Genomic DNA, 15,789 nt, shown 5'->3' with positions numbered 1-15,789 from the left:
TTTTCTAATTATCTGAATAAAAACTGAATTTTCAAAAGCTTCTAAATGGTCATCCTGTAACAGAGCATTACTTGGCTGCAGGTATTGTAAGTGAAGACACAGCAGGCACACTAATCCTGAGGAATAAGTGAAAGACACATTAACGTTTACACGAATAAAACTTAAATCTCTACTTTTGAAATACATCTAGGTTTCTAATTAAGTTCTGCTTAAAGTTTCCCTAAATGCTTAGCATGTATAAACTAACATAGTAACCGATTCAATATTTTATAAATGCCTAAAATATTGTTACAAAAATGATTCTAGCAACCAGGAGTTCTAGAAGTGCGGCTGTGAGAACTCTAAATGCTGTGTTACTCTAGTAACGAATGAAATATTTAACATAACCTTACACTCAAGGAAATAATAATAAATACTTGCAATAGTCTTAGGGGCATGATTTTTTTCAGTTGGTTGGTTGCTTAGTTTTTTGGAACTATTACTCTTGAATTGAGATTCTGAGCTTAAATACTGTGAAATAGACATGTGAGTATACAGTAATGGTTACTAAAATCAAAGATGAAACTAGTCCATTTTTTAAATTTTTCTGGTGGTTACATTAATTGTTTTGTGTCTGAAGTGATTGTGTATGTATATGTATGCATATATATATGTATATATATATTAATATAGATGACAGGTTCTATTATTTATAAGAAGAATAGATAACACAGTATTTAATAAGAACTAGGCATGGACCTACCTATTTCCCATGTACTAAGACACTAACTCCTCATCCTATTATGAGTCTGGAGCTATTCTCTCCATTTTACATATCAAAAATCAAAGATACAACTTTCAAGACCTTGGACCAAGGTTGGGAATCAACCCAGATTTCAGGCTTTGTGATGTTACAGCCTCCCCATGGTCTGCAGGGATGCTGTGCTGGATAAATACTAGAAGTATTGGCCACTTTTCTCACATGGGATTCTAAGCCTCTAAATACATTCTTAACACTCAGTACTTTCATCACCCATCACAATTCACTATCTGCCTTAGTCCTGTCACTCACATGAGATCCTTAATCCTAATTCACCTTTGGCCAATCCCCAGGTACCAGACATTTGTCAAACAGTCGATATTCTATGGTCAAGCATTAGTGTCTCTCTCAATAATATGGTGAAAGTAATTAGGCTTAAAAGTAACTAGTTCAAAGATAAAGCAACAAATATTCACAGATTGTGTATGCCTGAAATCTGTTTCATAACTTCAATGGATCCAAATTAAATACTCCAAGGAGAAACATGACTGCTTGGGCTAGTTATCTCTTGCTGCAAAACAATTCCCAGTAGGATTTTCTTCCTCCCCCTTTAATGCCTTGCCAGCAGCCTTGCCAGCAATGCCTTAGGGAGCACCAAGATGGTGGCTGCCATATTGCTAAGTTACTTTTTCTTCACCAATTTTAAGTCCTCTGAATATATGTATAATCCAAGTTTCATGGCCACTCTGATACTTAGGTTAGCACCTCAGTAAATAGTGCAGAAATGGGAAAAAGAAAATAAAAAGATGTGGTCACAATGATGAGAGGCAGAACTGTGGACTTGAGGGTGGTGGGGAACAGCTGATGTGAGTGCTCAGTGTTGCTACCTGGGACCATGGTGGGTCCTGGACTATGCTACCACTGCCAGCCACAACTCAGTCCATGGACCTGAAGCAGCAGGGGTCTGTTGCTCAAAGGCCAAGCATATGTCCCCAGTCTGGTCTGCTGCCTGGGGATGTGTTGTCTGAGAACTGTGCAGAACTGGCCCCATTCCTCACCTGGGCATTATGGGATAGTTGACCCTGGGGGCTTCTTAGCAGTAAAGCTGACCTAATCCATAGCCAGCTGCAGTACTTGACACAGCAGGAGTTGTGGGTGAGTTGCCCCTGGGTCCTGAGAAGGGGAGAACTGGTCCTTCCCCTCACCTACTATTATACTTGGAAAAGCAGACCTTGCATGTTACCTGGGCTGCATAGTCAATGTGAGAGTTAAACCCTGGATGTGAGGGTTGTAGGTGAGCTGGCTGGAGGGGATACTTGTGGGAGAGCTGGCCCTGCCCCTTGCCTGCTGTGATGGCATTGGGAAGGAAGAGATCTGCTCCTCACCATCAGCAGCAGCTGGGAGAGTTGGCCCTGCCCCTCACCTGGGCAGCACAGTAGAGCTGGCAGGGCCCAGGTGAGCCAGCCCCAAGGGTGTGAGCATGGGAGAGTTAACCTAGCAACTTGTCTGCCTTGGAGCAATGTGGGAGAGGGGAAGATGCCCTCCTCCTCTCACTCATCCCTTGCCCACTATGGCCGACAAAATAGCTAGCCCCAGTGTCATGAGAGTGGCAGAACTGGTCAGAGACCCCAGACCAATGAGCTACTGCAATGAGCATTTGCAAGCAAAGACAAGTGGACAAATGGGTAAGCTGTGGCACACTTACACTGTGACACACTACAACTTCTACAATGAGATTGTTTTTTCTCTTTTGGTGGGGAGGTTGCAAGGGTGGAGGGTAGGTACAAGGGAAAGGAGAGATGAATGACATTGGGGTGCACAATGTGAAACTCACAAAAAAAATCAATAAAAAAGTTTCTTTTTAAGGAAAAGAAAAAGAAAGTAGAAGGTAGTTACCACAGGTTAAAGGTGGAGATAAAACAGAGACATTGATTAAAGAGAACAAATTTCAGATCTCTGAGGTGAGTAAGTTCCAGAAGCCTACCACACAGCATGGGGCCTAAGTGACAATAATGTGTCATATACTTGATATTTTTCAAAGAGCATAGATTTTAGTAGTTCCATCACTCCAAATTAAGAGCTAAAAGGGGGGGGGTGCAGAAAATCAGAGCTAATTCATGATGCAGGTTATCATTCCTGGGTATAAACCCAAAGGGACTAAAGTCAGCATACTAGGAAATACCTGTACAACATCTCTGTACACAAAGGCCAAAACACAGGTACAGCCTAGATATCCATTAACATGACTGATAAAGAGAATATGGCACACACACATACCCAGTGGAACTCTGTTCAGCTATAAAGTTTAAAAACTGTGCCATTTTCAGGAAAACAGAACTGAAGATCATCATGTTAAAAGCAGAAGAAACTCAGGACACATGGTGCATGCTTTCTCTCATATGCAAAATCTAGGTATGTTATCAACATATGCATATCAAATTCATGATGTCAAAGTACACGGTATCCGACTGAGGTCAGTGGGAAATGGGAGGACAGAATGAGAGAGGGGGGTGAGACAGAGAGGACGATGAATCAAAATGAAGATATAAATGTGTAAGATATCAGAATGGATCAAATTATTTTGTATGTTACCTAAAGCAAACATTTTTAAAATGTGACTATAGGAAGCAGGTACATTGTATTAGTTCTTTTCTCTTGCTGGGATAAAACACCTTCGCATCCAATGACATACTTCCTTCAACAAGACACATTACCTTAGCACCATCAACTGGAGACCATGAGGGAAACTGAAGAGAAAACCTTCTGTACTGTATGGATGCAACACCTGTCAATTAAAGCTGATTGACCTGTGGCAGAAGCAGGAACTAGGAGGTGGGGCATCTGATTGGCAGAGGGATGGAGCCAGGCAGGAGGATGGACGGAGGAACATGGAGGAGGTCAGAACCATGGGAGCTGAGCAGAGGTGACCAGCCATGTGGCAGAACTTAGATCAGAATAAATAGGTTATTAGTGTATAAGATGGTCAGAAAATAGCCAAAGCCTATGGCCAAGGTGTTTTTATACATATTTTGAATCACAGAACTTGGGTCTGGGAGAAAAACTCGGCTTTTACATAAAACTGTCATTCAAACCATCATGTGTATTAAGTACTCAAATGTCCTCAATATGTGTACCAAAGTTTTACATTGTACAGCTCAAATGTAACAATTTATATTGTCAATCATATTTCAATAAAGATTAGAAGGAAACAGTAAACATTTGTTGTGTCACATTTTCTGAAGGTCAAGAACTCATATGCTACTTAGCTGGACGATTCTTAGGGTCTACCATGATGACATAGTAAAGGGTAGAGGTGGCAGTGATCTGACAGCTGAGCTAAGGCATGTACTGATAGGACAGCTGACTGACAGCTATCTAACAGCTGGATGGAGGCCTTGGTTCAGTCTTAACGTGAGTCTCTTCACAGGCTGCTCAAACATCGTTTAAATGTAGTAGCTAAGCTTACATCAGAGTTAGGAATACATGATGTAGAAACCACAACAGCATTTAAAACCAAGTCTCAGAAGTCACAGCTTCAATATGTTAAAGGCTGTGTCAGACAGCAACGTGTAGTATATAATGAGCAGAAAACAAACAAACAAACAAACAAACAAAGCCACACATGACCTTACTGAGCATGCATGGGGTCCTGGATTTTATCTCCAGAATGTCAAAACAGAACATAACTACCCCGAGGAGGGACCACTGCACAGCATTTTAGGGTAGTCCAGCTAACACACTACTTTTTGTGCTTTCAACAGAGCCAAAAGACAAAATGTGTGAGACGATCATTTAGAATGGTGTTTGCATTACATAAGGGCTGTATAACCATTTTTTAAGTTACTATTCCTTTTCTTATCCTAGAAAGAGATGGGCATCTATGGAGACGTCTTCGCTCATTGTTTAGATGAAAGAACAAACAATGCAAGCCATTCTAAATTTCCCTTCCGTTCTAGATTTGCATTTTCTGACATATTTTTATTTACTTAAACGAGATGTCCTTTGCTCAGCTAAAGGGCATTAGTCTCTTCTGAGAAGGGGCTACCCCAAGGCGACTTCAATAGCACATCTTCCTAGTCAGTCTACAGAAAATAATGTCATTCTTCCTACACATGCATAGCAAACTCCTTAAAAAAGAAAATATTCCAAAATCTTCTGCACGTAAAAATAAGCACATACTGCCCCGATGAGGACTAAATCCCCAGGTGAGTTGTTAAAATGGTAATATAGAGATGAAAATGTGATCTGTCCTCAGAACACTGGCAATGTCACACAACACTCAGAACTCCTATCCTCCTCTCCAGCAAATATCCTAGACAATAATTTTAATTATGAAGAACATAATGCTTCCCCCACAATAAAAAATAAGAGATTATATGAAAATTATCACTTTATAACCCATGGAAGCATTTCCCAGGACTCTAGCAATGTTTACTTTCAAAATGACCCTAATAAATTCAATGCCCCAGTCATCTCTAAGATGAAAATTAAGAAAACAAAATTAGAAGATTTCCTAGGGATTGCATAACTATAAATGACAGAGACAACGTTTCTTAGGTTCGATTCCAAAAATTCTCTGTCATATACTGTGTCTGTACTGGCACAGTAAGAATATGGGGTATATTAATATATTAGATACTATAAATACAAAATTTTGTTTTCAATATCCTGGGTAATGAACCCACATAGTTATTTCCCACCTCTCAGGGGCACCTTCCTAGCAGCTAAATAAAATCATTTAAATAGCTCAATTTGAGCACCACAAAGGAGAGAGAAGCATGAATCAGCTGGAGGCTATAGAACTGATCATTAATTTAACCAAGGCCAAAGGATTAATAAGAAGAAAGATCAAACCAGAGAAAAGCATCCGAAAGAGGAGCCGATACACTCTTTGACTGATATCTTTAAGTATGCACAAAACATGATGTGTACAGAAAAACTTCCCAGAGCAACTCATCTCGCATGCACTGCTACAGAACTCTTGACAAAGCAGCTGTACTTTGGCGTAGATATTTGTATGCATCTGTTGTCTGGATAGCTAGCAACACATGGCCACATGCACAAGCTAATGCTAAGTGATTCTGTGGCAATGTAAAAATAATGCTTGTCACTGGAAATGCAGACCTCAGTGAACCTGTAAATTAGGAGAAGAAAGAGAAACGGGAATGAGAGAGACACTGAGCAGCGCAGTGCACCCTGAGAGTCTCACAGACTTACAACTTTGAAGGCACAGCCTTGACTCTAACCTCTCTAGTGATAGTGTAAACCTGAACTTCTAATCAGAGGCCAACTCATGATCCACCCAGTGAAAACAGATCAACTGCCCAGCACATGGGACAGTTCTGTTTCCAAAGCCTCTGAGGGTCTCCTAAAGAAAATGCACTACATTTGGATACTGATTCCCCCCGACCCTTGGGGCATCCTCAGAGATGAGATGAAGAAGAATCTGATGGAGCATTCTGTGTGAAAATGTTTGGGGAGCATTCCTCTGGAGAGAAATCTAGCAAGGGTGGAAAGGAGCAAATCACAGAAAACTGTCTGAAAACTAACTCTTTGCTTCGGCTTTTACTGAACACCTTCCTCTCCTGTTTGCTAATCTCTCAGGAGGTCCTGTGTAGAAAATGTCCAGGCAATTAAGCTCTTTGTGATTTGCATGCAGAGCCATTTTCCACTGGGAAAAGTAAGTGAGCATTTGGACTTAAAACTGTTTTAATGGTGCCAAGCTGGCTCTGAGCAGTTCAAAGGTCGCTGCCTACTATCTGCCTACTACTCCTTCAAAGAATAAAATGATGGTAATGCTGAACTCCAGATCCAAGTCTCATTTGTCACCGTTCCCGTGGCCCTCGGTTCTCACTCCTGCTCTTCTTCTATACACTCGCCCCTGCAAAAGCCTCATTCTATAGCCTGCTCTTACTCCGGTCCTTTCGATGGACGCACCTTCCTGCCTATGCCCAGAGCCCCCCTTCCAGGCCAGACACCTTATGGTTGACTTACAGTCTAGGCGGGGGACTGCAGTTCCCACTCTGCCACATATTCATGACTCCTAAAAGGAATGTAGGGACTTGGGAGTTTTACAGTACAAAACACTCCTTGGTACTTAGTCATAAAGGGAGTAAATGCTAGTATCTAAACAAGCAAAATTTGCCCTAGTTCCTGATTTTGTGGATTCCAGTAGAAGATAGGCCACTGTTTATAATGCGTGCTCGGACAGTGTCATGGAACAGGGACATAATTATAGTAGCACAGAAGACCCAGCTTCAAGACCAGGTGCCTCAGAGAAACACGTTAGCTGGACTGACAGCAGAGATGACAGCCGTAATGGGTCACAAGTATGTTCTTCTGCAAATGAGCCACGGGCAGAAATCAATGAACAATCTGCAGCTTAAAGCAGTAAACAAACTTCTTCCCATGAAATCCTCTTCCACTGACACACTCGTAGGGAGTGATTACAGCCAGCAGCATCTCTAGAAAGAACAAACATCACCAATGCATGCTTTCTGTAACTCCCCAGAGCTACTGTCGGCAGAAATCACTATGTAATCTTTGCCATCTTCTCAGAGTCAATGTTCACAGAAGCAATTAAAAAGAAAACAACAACAACAACAATTAGTTGGGATTCTCCCTTTTTAGCATTTTACTTCCCTAACAGAAAGGGTGCTATAAATAGCAAATATCACTGTCATCTTCTCTATTGCTTAGGACTACCAGCCTAAAGTTAACTGACAAATATACACAAGCGACGACAACTGATTTGCATGCCTGTGGTCACATTCTCACTGTCGATTACTTGTGGCAAGCTTTACTAACAGGTCTGCGTGAGTCCCCTGAATTACCAGCACCATATAGGTACCCAAAGCTATGGAAAGCCCCTGGCTGCTCTGGTGCCAGACAGCTATTAGACATCTTCTCATAGCGGGAAGAACTGTCAGTTAACATGCAAACTCTATAGTTCTCATGCTGGGTGGGAATATATGGATCTTTCCAATTAGTAAGCCAGGAGACACAAAGACAGGGGCTCTGTACGCTGCTCCTCCATCTGAACAATGTGTTAGCGGTGGTGGTTTTGAGGCAGAGCCTGGAACAGCTAGCCTGGAGCTGCCGCTCCGCGCCACCTTTGCTCAAAACTCTGAGGCCTGGGAGTGTGGGCATGTGCCAGCATGCCCAACAGTATCTGGAAATATAATGGCTACAAATCAGGATATTTGTCTCGGAGTTTGTGGCTCCAATTATAGGCTCCGGACCTGTCGCATCTTGGGAGCTTGTTAGCCACAAAGAATCTCAGTGCTCGCCCAGATCTACTGCATTAAACTCATCATTTACAGTTACATGTGTGATTCATTAGAGTTAACATAGACGACAGGACAGAGCACCGAACAGATTTTCTCTCTAAACAGCCCATGGCATTAATGCATGTAATACTGAGCATCCTGGGTTTAGTTCCATAGCTGTTGGTTTGGAATATACATTAAAGCTATCAAATATTTCTATCTGAATATATATATATATACATATATATGCCACAGACCACCCCAGTCAGGTATGGGGGGATCCCCTAGGATGAGGGTCCTTGAAGCTAGGTGGGTAAGGATTAAGTGGCGACAAACAGAAACAAACACAGAGGCTGTGTGAATCTGAGTGCATTTTGCAGCTTTCAAGCAGGGGATTTTATACATTAAAAAACCAAACATTACATATCTTAGAAACTATATCCAATGAAACAATCACAGATACCAACAAAAATCATTTGGCATAATAAAGCACAAAAATCATCCAAGCATTACGACTCTGAAACTATGTATTCAGTGAATCACAATCAGAACAGGTAATATCATTCTTAGTCATCAAAATATAACAATTCTAAAAGGATGTATTCAGTGGAGGCTGTCGTCCAAGGCTAGTGGCGTGTTTCCAGGAGCAGGTTAATAAATGTTTAACGGTCAGTGCTCTTAACCACTGAACTAACTCTCCAACCCCATGGTCAATTATTATTTAACATCTAATGCCTGATTTTTTATAAATCTTCAATATGTAAATTTAAACTATTTCAATTCTTTCTAATTAAGGCTTTGTTTCTTTGTTTGTTTGTTTGTTTTTTCCAATTTTTATTAGGTATAATTAAGGCTTTCTTTACTATATACCTAAACCCTCCTCCAATGATACAGGTGTAGCCATATGAAATTTTATTGTTGGGAAAGTTTTTATCTATCATAATAGACTTGTAAGTGATTTAGAAAGTAAAGTGTTGGTTTCCCTGGGGATAAGGTCATGTTAGTGACCCTATCTCTAGGGATGGTTTCTTACCCATTATTCTCACTTAAGATCTTGGCCTAGGCTACCAGGAACATGTAAATAAGAAAAGGAATAAGAGAAAACAAAACAGATAGATTGCCATGAGAACTACAGCTCAATATTTTTTCTCCAGCCAAGAGTACCACAATTGGTTCCAGGAGGCCTCCCCCTTTGAGGTCAATCATCTCAGTCTGTGGAACTTGTCACACACACACACACACACACACACACACACATATATATATACATGAATGATAAATTCTAGTATAAAAACGTATTTTTTCTGATGATAATTGGAAACATTAATTATTTAGAAGTTACTAATTATTTCACAAATATATTTTACAATATTATAAAATTTCAGGGTGTATCATTTTATAAACTCTGAAACAGATGTTGTCTGTTTTATAAACATTTTTTTTTAAGGAAAGGAAGGAAGAAATAAAGGAAGGGAAGGAAAGATACTTGTAAATCCATTATACTTGCTACTTCCTTTCAGTTAATTAACATTATTTTGTTTTAAAAATAACCAAATGTTAAAAAACAATAAACAACAATAAAGTCAATAAAGATAGAATTTTTATTTAGTAAATGTTATCAGTGAAAAGTACTCCTGCAGTGAGGCTCTGCACAGAAAACAGCTATCGTAGACGGGATACCACTCTAATGTTTCAGCTCGTTCCGGGGTGTTTCTGGAATCCTTACTTTGACAGCTGTAGACACTGAGTCTATACCCAGAGCTGAAGATGCTGTAAAGCCTAACTTTAACTGTACTCAGCCATGACTATTCCTGGGACAGTGGGGACCATAAAGCCGGCAGCAAACTCATTTACACAGCCTAAGCCTAAATTCTTACTGGTGGAATACACAGAAAGACAAAATAGTTAAACACCAGTCGGGAAGTAGAGTTAAGGAAAAAAGATAATACTTCCCTTTCCTAAAGTGTGTATTTCATTTTCCTTCCTTGAAAAAGGTTTTGGTTTTGACAAGTAACACCAAAATCAATTAACCTTTAGCCCCTTTAATACAAACGTATCCTAGCCTGCAACTAACAATTGCAATTGGGAACTCCTGAACAGCCACACCTTTCTAGGCAGTCCTTAGTCACTACTACAACTGAAACATCTTCAAAATATGACTTTAAAAAGTATCACTAACAACCACTGCCAGACTTTCTTCGAGTTCAGTAAACAACTATTTATCCCGGGATATCTTATAATAGTGCAAGTATTTTTCTAACAAGAAGTTCTGTAAGGAATTCATACATCACTTGACTAGTTCTCTAAATGCTGTGATGACAGGAAAGATAAGAGCCAAGTCATGCCTGCTGCCAATTCACTTTGTGGAAGTTTAAAACACAGAAGCAATTACATAGTGAAGCCCTTCACAGGAGAAACAAGAGTCCGTGATAACAAGCAACAGGTACCAAGGAAGTCTTACACGCGTTCTCGCGACCGGCCAGGAAGAACTTAACAAACCGGAATCTTCTGCGGCAAAAGCTTTATTGCTTACATCTTCAGGAGCAAGAGAGCAAGAGAGCAAGAGAGCAAGAGCGAGAATGGCGAAACCCCGTCCCTTTTAAGGAGAATTATCCTCCGCCTAGGACGTGTCACTCCCTGATTGGCTGCAGCCCATCGGCCGAGTTGTCGTCACGGGGAAGGCAGAGCACATGGAGTGGAGAACTACCCTTGGCACATGCGCAGATTATTTGTTTACCACTTAGAACACAGGATGTCAGCGCCATCTTGTAACGCGAATGTGAGGGCGGCTCCCCACAAGGAAGACTGTTGCAGCCATGAGATCTGTCTCCTGAATATCCTCCCTAAGCCATAACAAAACCCCTGGGAGGCATTTTAACAGAAGCATCTTCCATATCATCCCAATTTGCTTCTCTGTTACTGGGATGGAGCACTGACCTTGTGGTCCCTTGAGGAGGAAAGGTTTTATTTGAAGGCATAAAAGAAAAACGGGGTCATGAAGAAGAAACCATGAAGGAACACTGCTTATAGACTTGGTTTTCTGGTTTGCTTAGCAACCTATCTTATACAGCTAGCCACATATGCCTAGAGATGGCAGGAAGTAGTGGTTTGGGCCTGCCTGTGTCAACTAGCAATCAAGAAATGCCCTGTCAGCACTCAGGAGGCAGTGGCAGGCAAATCGCAGTAAGTTTCAGACCAGCCTGGTCTATAAAGTGAGTTCCAGAACAGCCAGACATACACAGAGAAACCCTGTCTCAATAGAAAGAGAAGGAAGGAAGGAAGGAAGGAAGGAAGGAAGGAAGGAAGGAAGGAAGGAGAGAGGGAGGGAAGGACGGAGGTGGAGGAAGGGGGAGAAAGGAAAGGAAATGAAAGGAAGGAAAGAGAAAGAGAGGGAGAGAGAGAATGTCCTTTAGACATGGTCACAGGTCAACTGACCTAGACAATTCTGCAACTGAAGTTCCTCTTTCCATGTATATCAGTTGACAACTGTCTTAGTGAGGGTTTCTATTGCTGTGATGAAACACCATGATCCAAAGCAAGTTCAGGGAGAAAGTTTATGTGGCTTACACTTCAACACCATTCAGCATCAAAGGAAGTCAGGACAGGAACTCAACAGGGTAGGAACCCAGATGCAGAAGCCACTGAGGAGTGCTATTTGATGACTAGCTCCCTCTGGCATGCTCAGCCTGCTTTCTTATAGTACCCAGGACCACTAGCCCAGGGATGGCCCCAACCACAATGGGGTAGGCTGTCTTCTATCAATTACCATCCAAGAAATTGCCCCATAGGCTTGCCTACAACCTAATCTCACGGAAGCACTTTCTTAGTTGAGGTTCCCTCCTCTCAGATGGCTTTAGCTCCTGTCAAGTTGACATAAATCTACTAGGCACAACTGAAACTCTGCCACTAATGATGAGTCCTGCTTTTGTGTCTGGCTTGAGCCACATTAGTCTATACATGTTCCCTATTGTCTGACTGTTTAAGAAGGGTAGAAGATGATTTCCTGGAGAACTCAAGTGAACCTCTTTCAGAGGCCTTTTTCAATACTGGCAGGTCATTATCTAGTACCAGGAGTATGACCTAAACTGTAAGGGAAATCTAAGACAAACTGCGCTAAATTAGAGGTGATTACATATATATGTAGGACACTGGAGTTCTGATTCACTTATGCATACTATAATTTTTATTAGGCACTGAAGTAGCCTGAGGGCTATAGACTTTAAACCCAAGAAAGTCTCACTTCGACAACTATCATAATTGCCTTACAAAACAATGTCAAATAACATTATACTGTCAATTCCTAATTATGCACGTGAAGAGAGCCCAGGGATACAAGGATAATTGGCATTCGCAATTAATCCTGAAACTTCATTTTGACTAAGAGTTAAAGCCTCTCCCATGACTAAACCTCTTCCCTGAACACTGAACATAGCAAACCCCACTGGTTAAATGTTTGACTTTGCTCTTCCCCAGCTATCCTTTGGTTGAAATATGAAATAGTAATCAGCCAACCATGAAGAGATGGAAGAAAAGCATAGACACCAGATAATTAACGAACTTGATAATAAAATCTTGAAACTTAGATTTACTTACATTTGCAGCTGTGATTTAACTTATTTTGGTAAGATCTGTAGGTAACATATGGACTTACAAAGAGTGTGGCCAAACACACAAATCCTATTACAGGTTCAAGCCAGATGGGGATGGGGTCCCCGTCACTGAGACGGGGCAGCAGACAGAGGGTCCCAGCCCTAACTAAGAAGATACCTACATTGATAACACTTGGCAACAGGAAAGTCAGTTTTTTCCAATTGTGTCATTGGATGACACCACAATTTACATCCCTGAATAGGTCGAATGCCCTTGAGTAGCTGTAAACCACAAGGTCAACTCAAAGGTATTTTTTAAAAGCGAAATGAAACATTCTGTTTCATTTCGCTTTTACTTTTGTTTAGGATTTCTGTCTTACCGGTCTGTTTTTGAAAGACTCTAGCAAGCTGGAGCTCGGCCAACCGGCTCTGACAGGTCTTGCTTTTCTCCATTCCCTTCCTACAAACCATTAGACTGCATTCCTAAAGCTCCCCACTTCCTCCTCCTAAGGCTGCCAAGACCAATCCAAGAATTGAAGTCCAGCAACCAACCGCCCCCCTTTGGCTCATCTAGTCAACATGCCAGGTCAAAATTAAACACTTCATCCTAACACAGGGTTTCCTCTTAAACCTTTCTAAACTGCCATCTGCCTGTGGGCCACATATGTTTCCTCCCTATCCAGAGGCAGTCCTTTGTACCCCCTCCAGCTCCCCACCCAAGGATGAATACTCCTTCTTCCTCTTTCTTGTTCTCTATCTTTGTCTTTGTCTTTTAATCCCTGCCCTTTATCTGACTGGGGCAAATAAATCTCCCTTGTGCTGAGAACTTGGTCTTGGGGTGTCTTTTGCCAACACCAGTTTTGACTTCAATTTTGTGGGGTTTGCTTTTTGCGGCGGTTCTGTGTTTTACTTTTTAGTCAGTTCTCGTTTTTTGTTGTTTTTGTTTTGGGGGACCATAAAATTGGGTGGGGAGGGAGAAGGGCAGGGTCTGAGAGAAGTTGGAAGGAAGGGATAACATGATCAAAATATATTACATGAAAAAAATGTTAAATTTTTAAAAATGGGTGTGAAAACTGAAATAAGTTGCAGTTTTAATTCAGTGCTCTTCTAGAAATTTCCACAAATCTGATTTTTTGTTTAAAGTTTTATTGTGTAAGAATCCTATGTTTACTTTAAAAATACATCTTCAAAATGTTATCAATTGGTCTTATATTAATAACTAAACTATGCCCAGAGAAATCATTTCCATGACAAAAAATTTACAAATGTTTTGCTGGAATTCACTAGGAAGAACACTGGAAACCCTCATATTTGGTACAGATTAAATTAGACATAATAACATGATTTTTTTAAACTTTAAAGTGAACATTCTGAAACAGATTATAAAGATTCATTTATGACACTAAGGCAGCCCACATTTTTTCAAATTGATTTCAAGACTTAACTCCTATAAAAATAATTTTTATCCAATATAATACTACATATTTTCTGCTTAACTGAGCCTGTTAAAGCTCCCAAAATGAATCACTGCTGGATCTATGAGATCTTGAATTTAAAAACAAGATACTAAACCGGCCATGGTGGCGCATGCCTTTAATCCCAGCAGAAGCAGAGGCAGGCGGATTTCTGAGTTCGAGGCCAGCCTGGTCTACAAAGTAAGTTTCAGGACAGCTAGGGCTACACAGAGAAACCCTGTCTCAAAACAAAACAAAACAAAACACAACAAAACAAAAACAAAACCAATCCAAACAAAACAAACAAACAACAAAAACCCATACTATAACTATTCCAATAATAATAGTAATAGATTTTTTTACTGTCTTTAACATCTTTATAGATAGCCATTTTTCATTTATCTATTGTATGTATGTGGCTCTTATTTTCAAACACTGAGCATTAATCCAGAATTTCCTATCTAGAGAAGAGAAGGCTAAAGACTTACAAAAGAGTTAATGAACCTAATTATACATATAAAATTATTCGTTTTTTTTTTCTGGTACCTACATTCATAACTGCTCATCATGATCTGTTGCTTTTTTCCAAGCATTTGCCTGCTCATTCCACACACATTTATTAGCCCAATGTGGGGGGGGCGGCAGGGTATTACAGTGCTACCACTTAACAGCCAAAACCGAAAGAAACTACAGAGGAAGGTAGGCAACCCTATGGAGAGACCTGGTACAAGACCACAGGGTGCCCAAAGGTACATACAGATCTCCCTTAATATGTCAGTATCTGATGGAAGTTATTAAGAAGGTATGCTGAGGGTGTGTGTGTGTGTGTGTGTGTGTGTGTGTGTGTACCATTCATCAGAGAGTTGGAAGAGTTTTTGTGCCACCTTCATGCCAATTGCCTCCATCCTACAAGTCAGGGTGTAAATTACAAGGTCCTGGAAGGCTTCCCTACTCTGCTCATGACTGTAACCACAGATGAGCCTACACTCCTAAAATGGCTTCTGCTGGGACAGAGCTGGGCTGGCAAGGACTCCACCTGGAGGTCCCATGGACACTCCATCAATGGCGTCCACAGACGCCCCGACAGGAAGCCCCTACGCAGGCCCCGTCAGTCACCAGCCCGCCCGGGAGGCCACCAGAAGGATACGCTCCAGGTAGTAGGCGCCCTCGGAGGTCACCGCCTCTGTCACCTCGCCGGTGGGTGACAAGCCAATGCCCAGCTCCTCCAGCACCCGCAGCGGCGGGACCCCAGACGGAGCAGCCATGCTTGCAACTGCGCCCCTCGGTGCCCCTCCGACTGGCGTCGCGACTCTCGCGAGAACCCGGGACCCCTCACCCCGACCAGCGGGGCACCAAAAGGCCCCGGTCAAGCCCTCTGCGCGTCCGCAGTTACTACGGCAACGCGTTGCCTAGTTACCCCAGACGCCCCAGGAAGCTTGGACTGCAGACCTGAAGCCCAGAACCAGGGACTCATATTACATTTACACAAGCTACTTGTTTGGGTGTTTTTGTTTTCATTTTGTTTGCTTGCTTGCTTGCTTGCTTGCTTGCTTGCTTGCTTGCTTGCTTGCTTGCTTGCTTGCCTGCTTTAACGCCATTCTTTTCGGCTTCCTTTTTCTTCATTGCTTTCCTTTACTCTTTGTTTATCACATGCCAAAGTCGGTCCTCAATTTTTAGATGTGTAGAGAACCTCAAATATTTCTGGGGAAGGGAAGACTTAAGAAAAGGTGGGATACTTG

General features: G+C 41.5%; 1 protein-coding gene across 3 annotated transcripts in view; it reads right to left on the bottom strand.

The window, feature by feature from the left end:
• The window catches only part of Spag16 (sperm associated antigen 16), an 898,261-nt gene extending 882,814 nt beyond the window's left edge, over nucleotides 1-15,447 (bottom strand). For 2 of the 3 annotated variants that reach the window (NM_029160.3, NM_001271533.1), the window contains exon 1: nucleotides 15,198-15,349. In NM_029160.3, coding sequence (NP_083436.2) covers nucleotides 15,198-15,315 — 118 coding nt within the window. In that variant the 5' untranslated portion in view covers nucleotides 15,316-15,349. Of the gene's footprint in view, nucleotides 1-15,197 lie in introns of all 3 variants that reach the window. The other variant, XM_006496194.3, reaches the window with a different exon arrangement.
• Nucleotides 15,448-15,789: the final 342 nt, after the last annotated feature.

The sequence above is a fragment of the Mus musculus genome, chromosome 1 (assembly GCF_000001635.26).
Source record: "Mus musculus strain C57BL/6J chromosome 1, GRCm38.p6 C57BL/6J".
Taxonomy (NCBI): domain Eukaryota; kingdom Metazoa; phylum Chordata; class Mammalia; order Rodentia; family Muridae; genus Mus; species Mus musculus.
The sequence above is the reverse complement of the archived record's forward strand: the minus strand, read 5'-3'. Positions and strand labels throughout refer to the sequence as shown.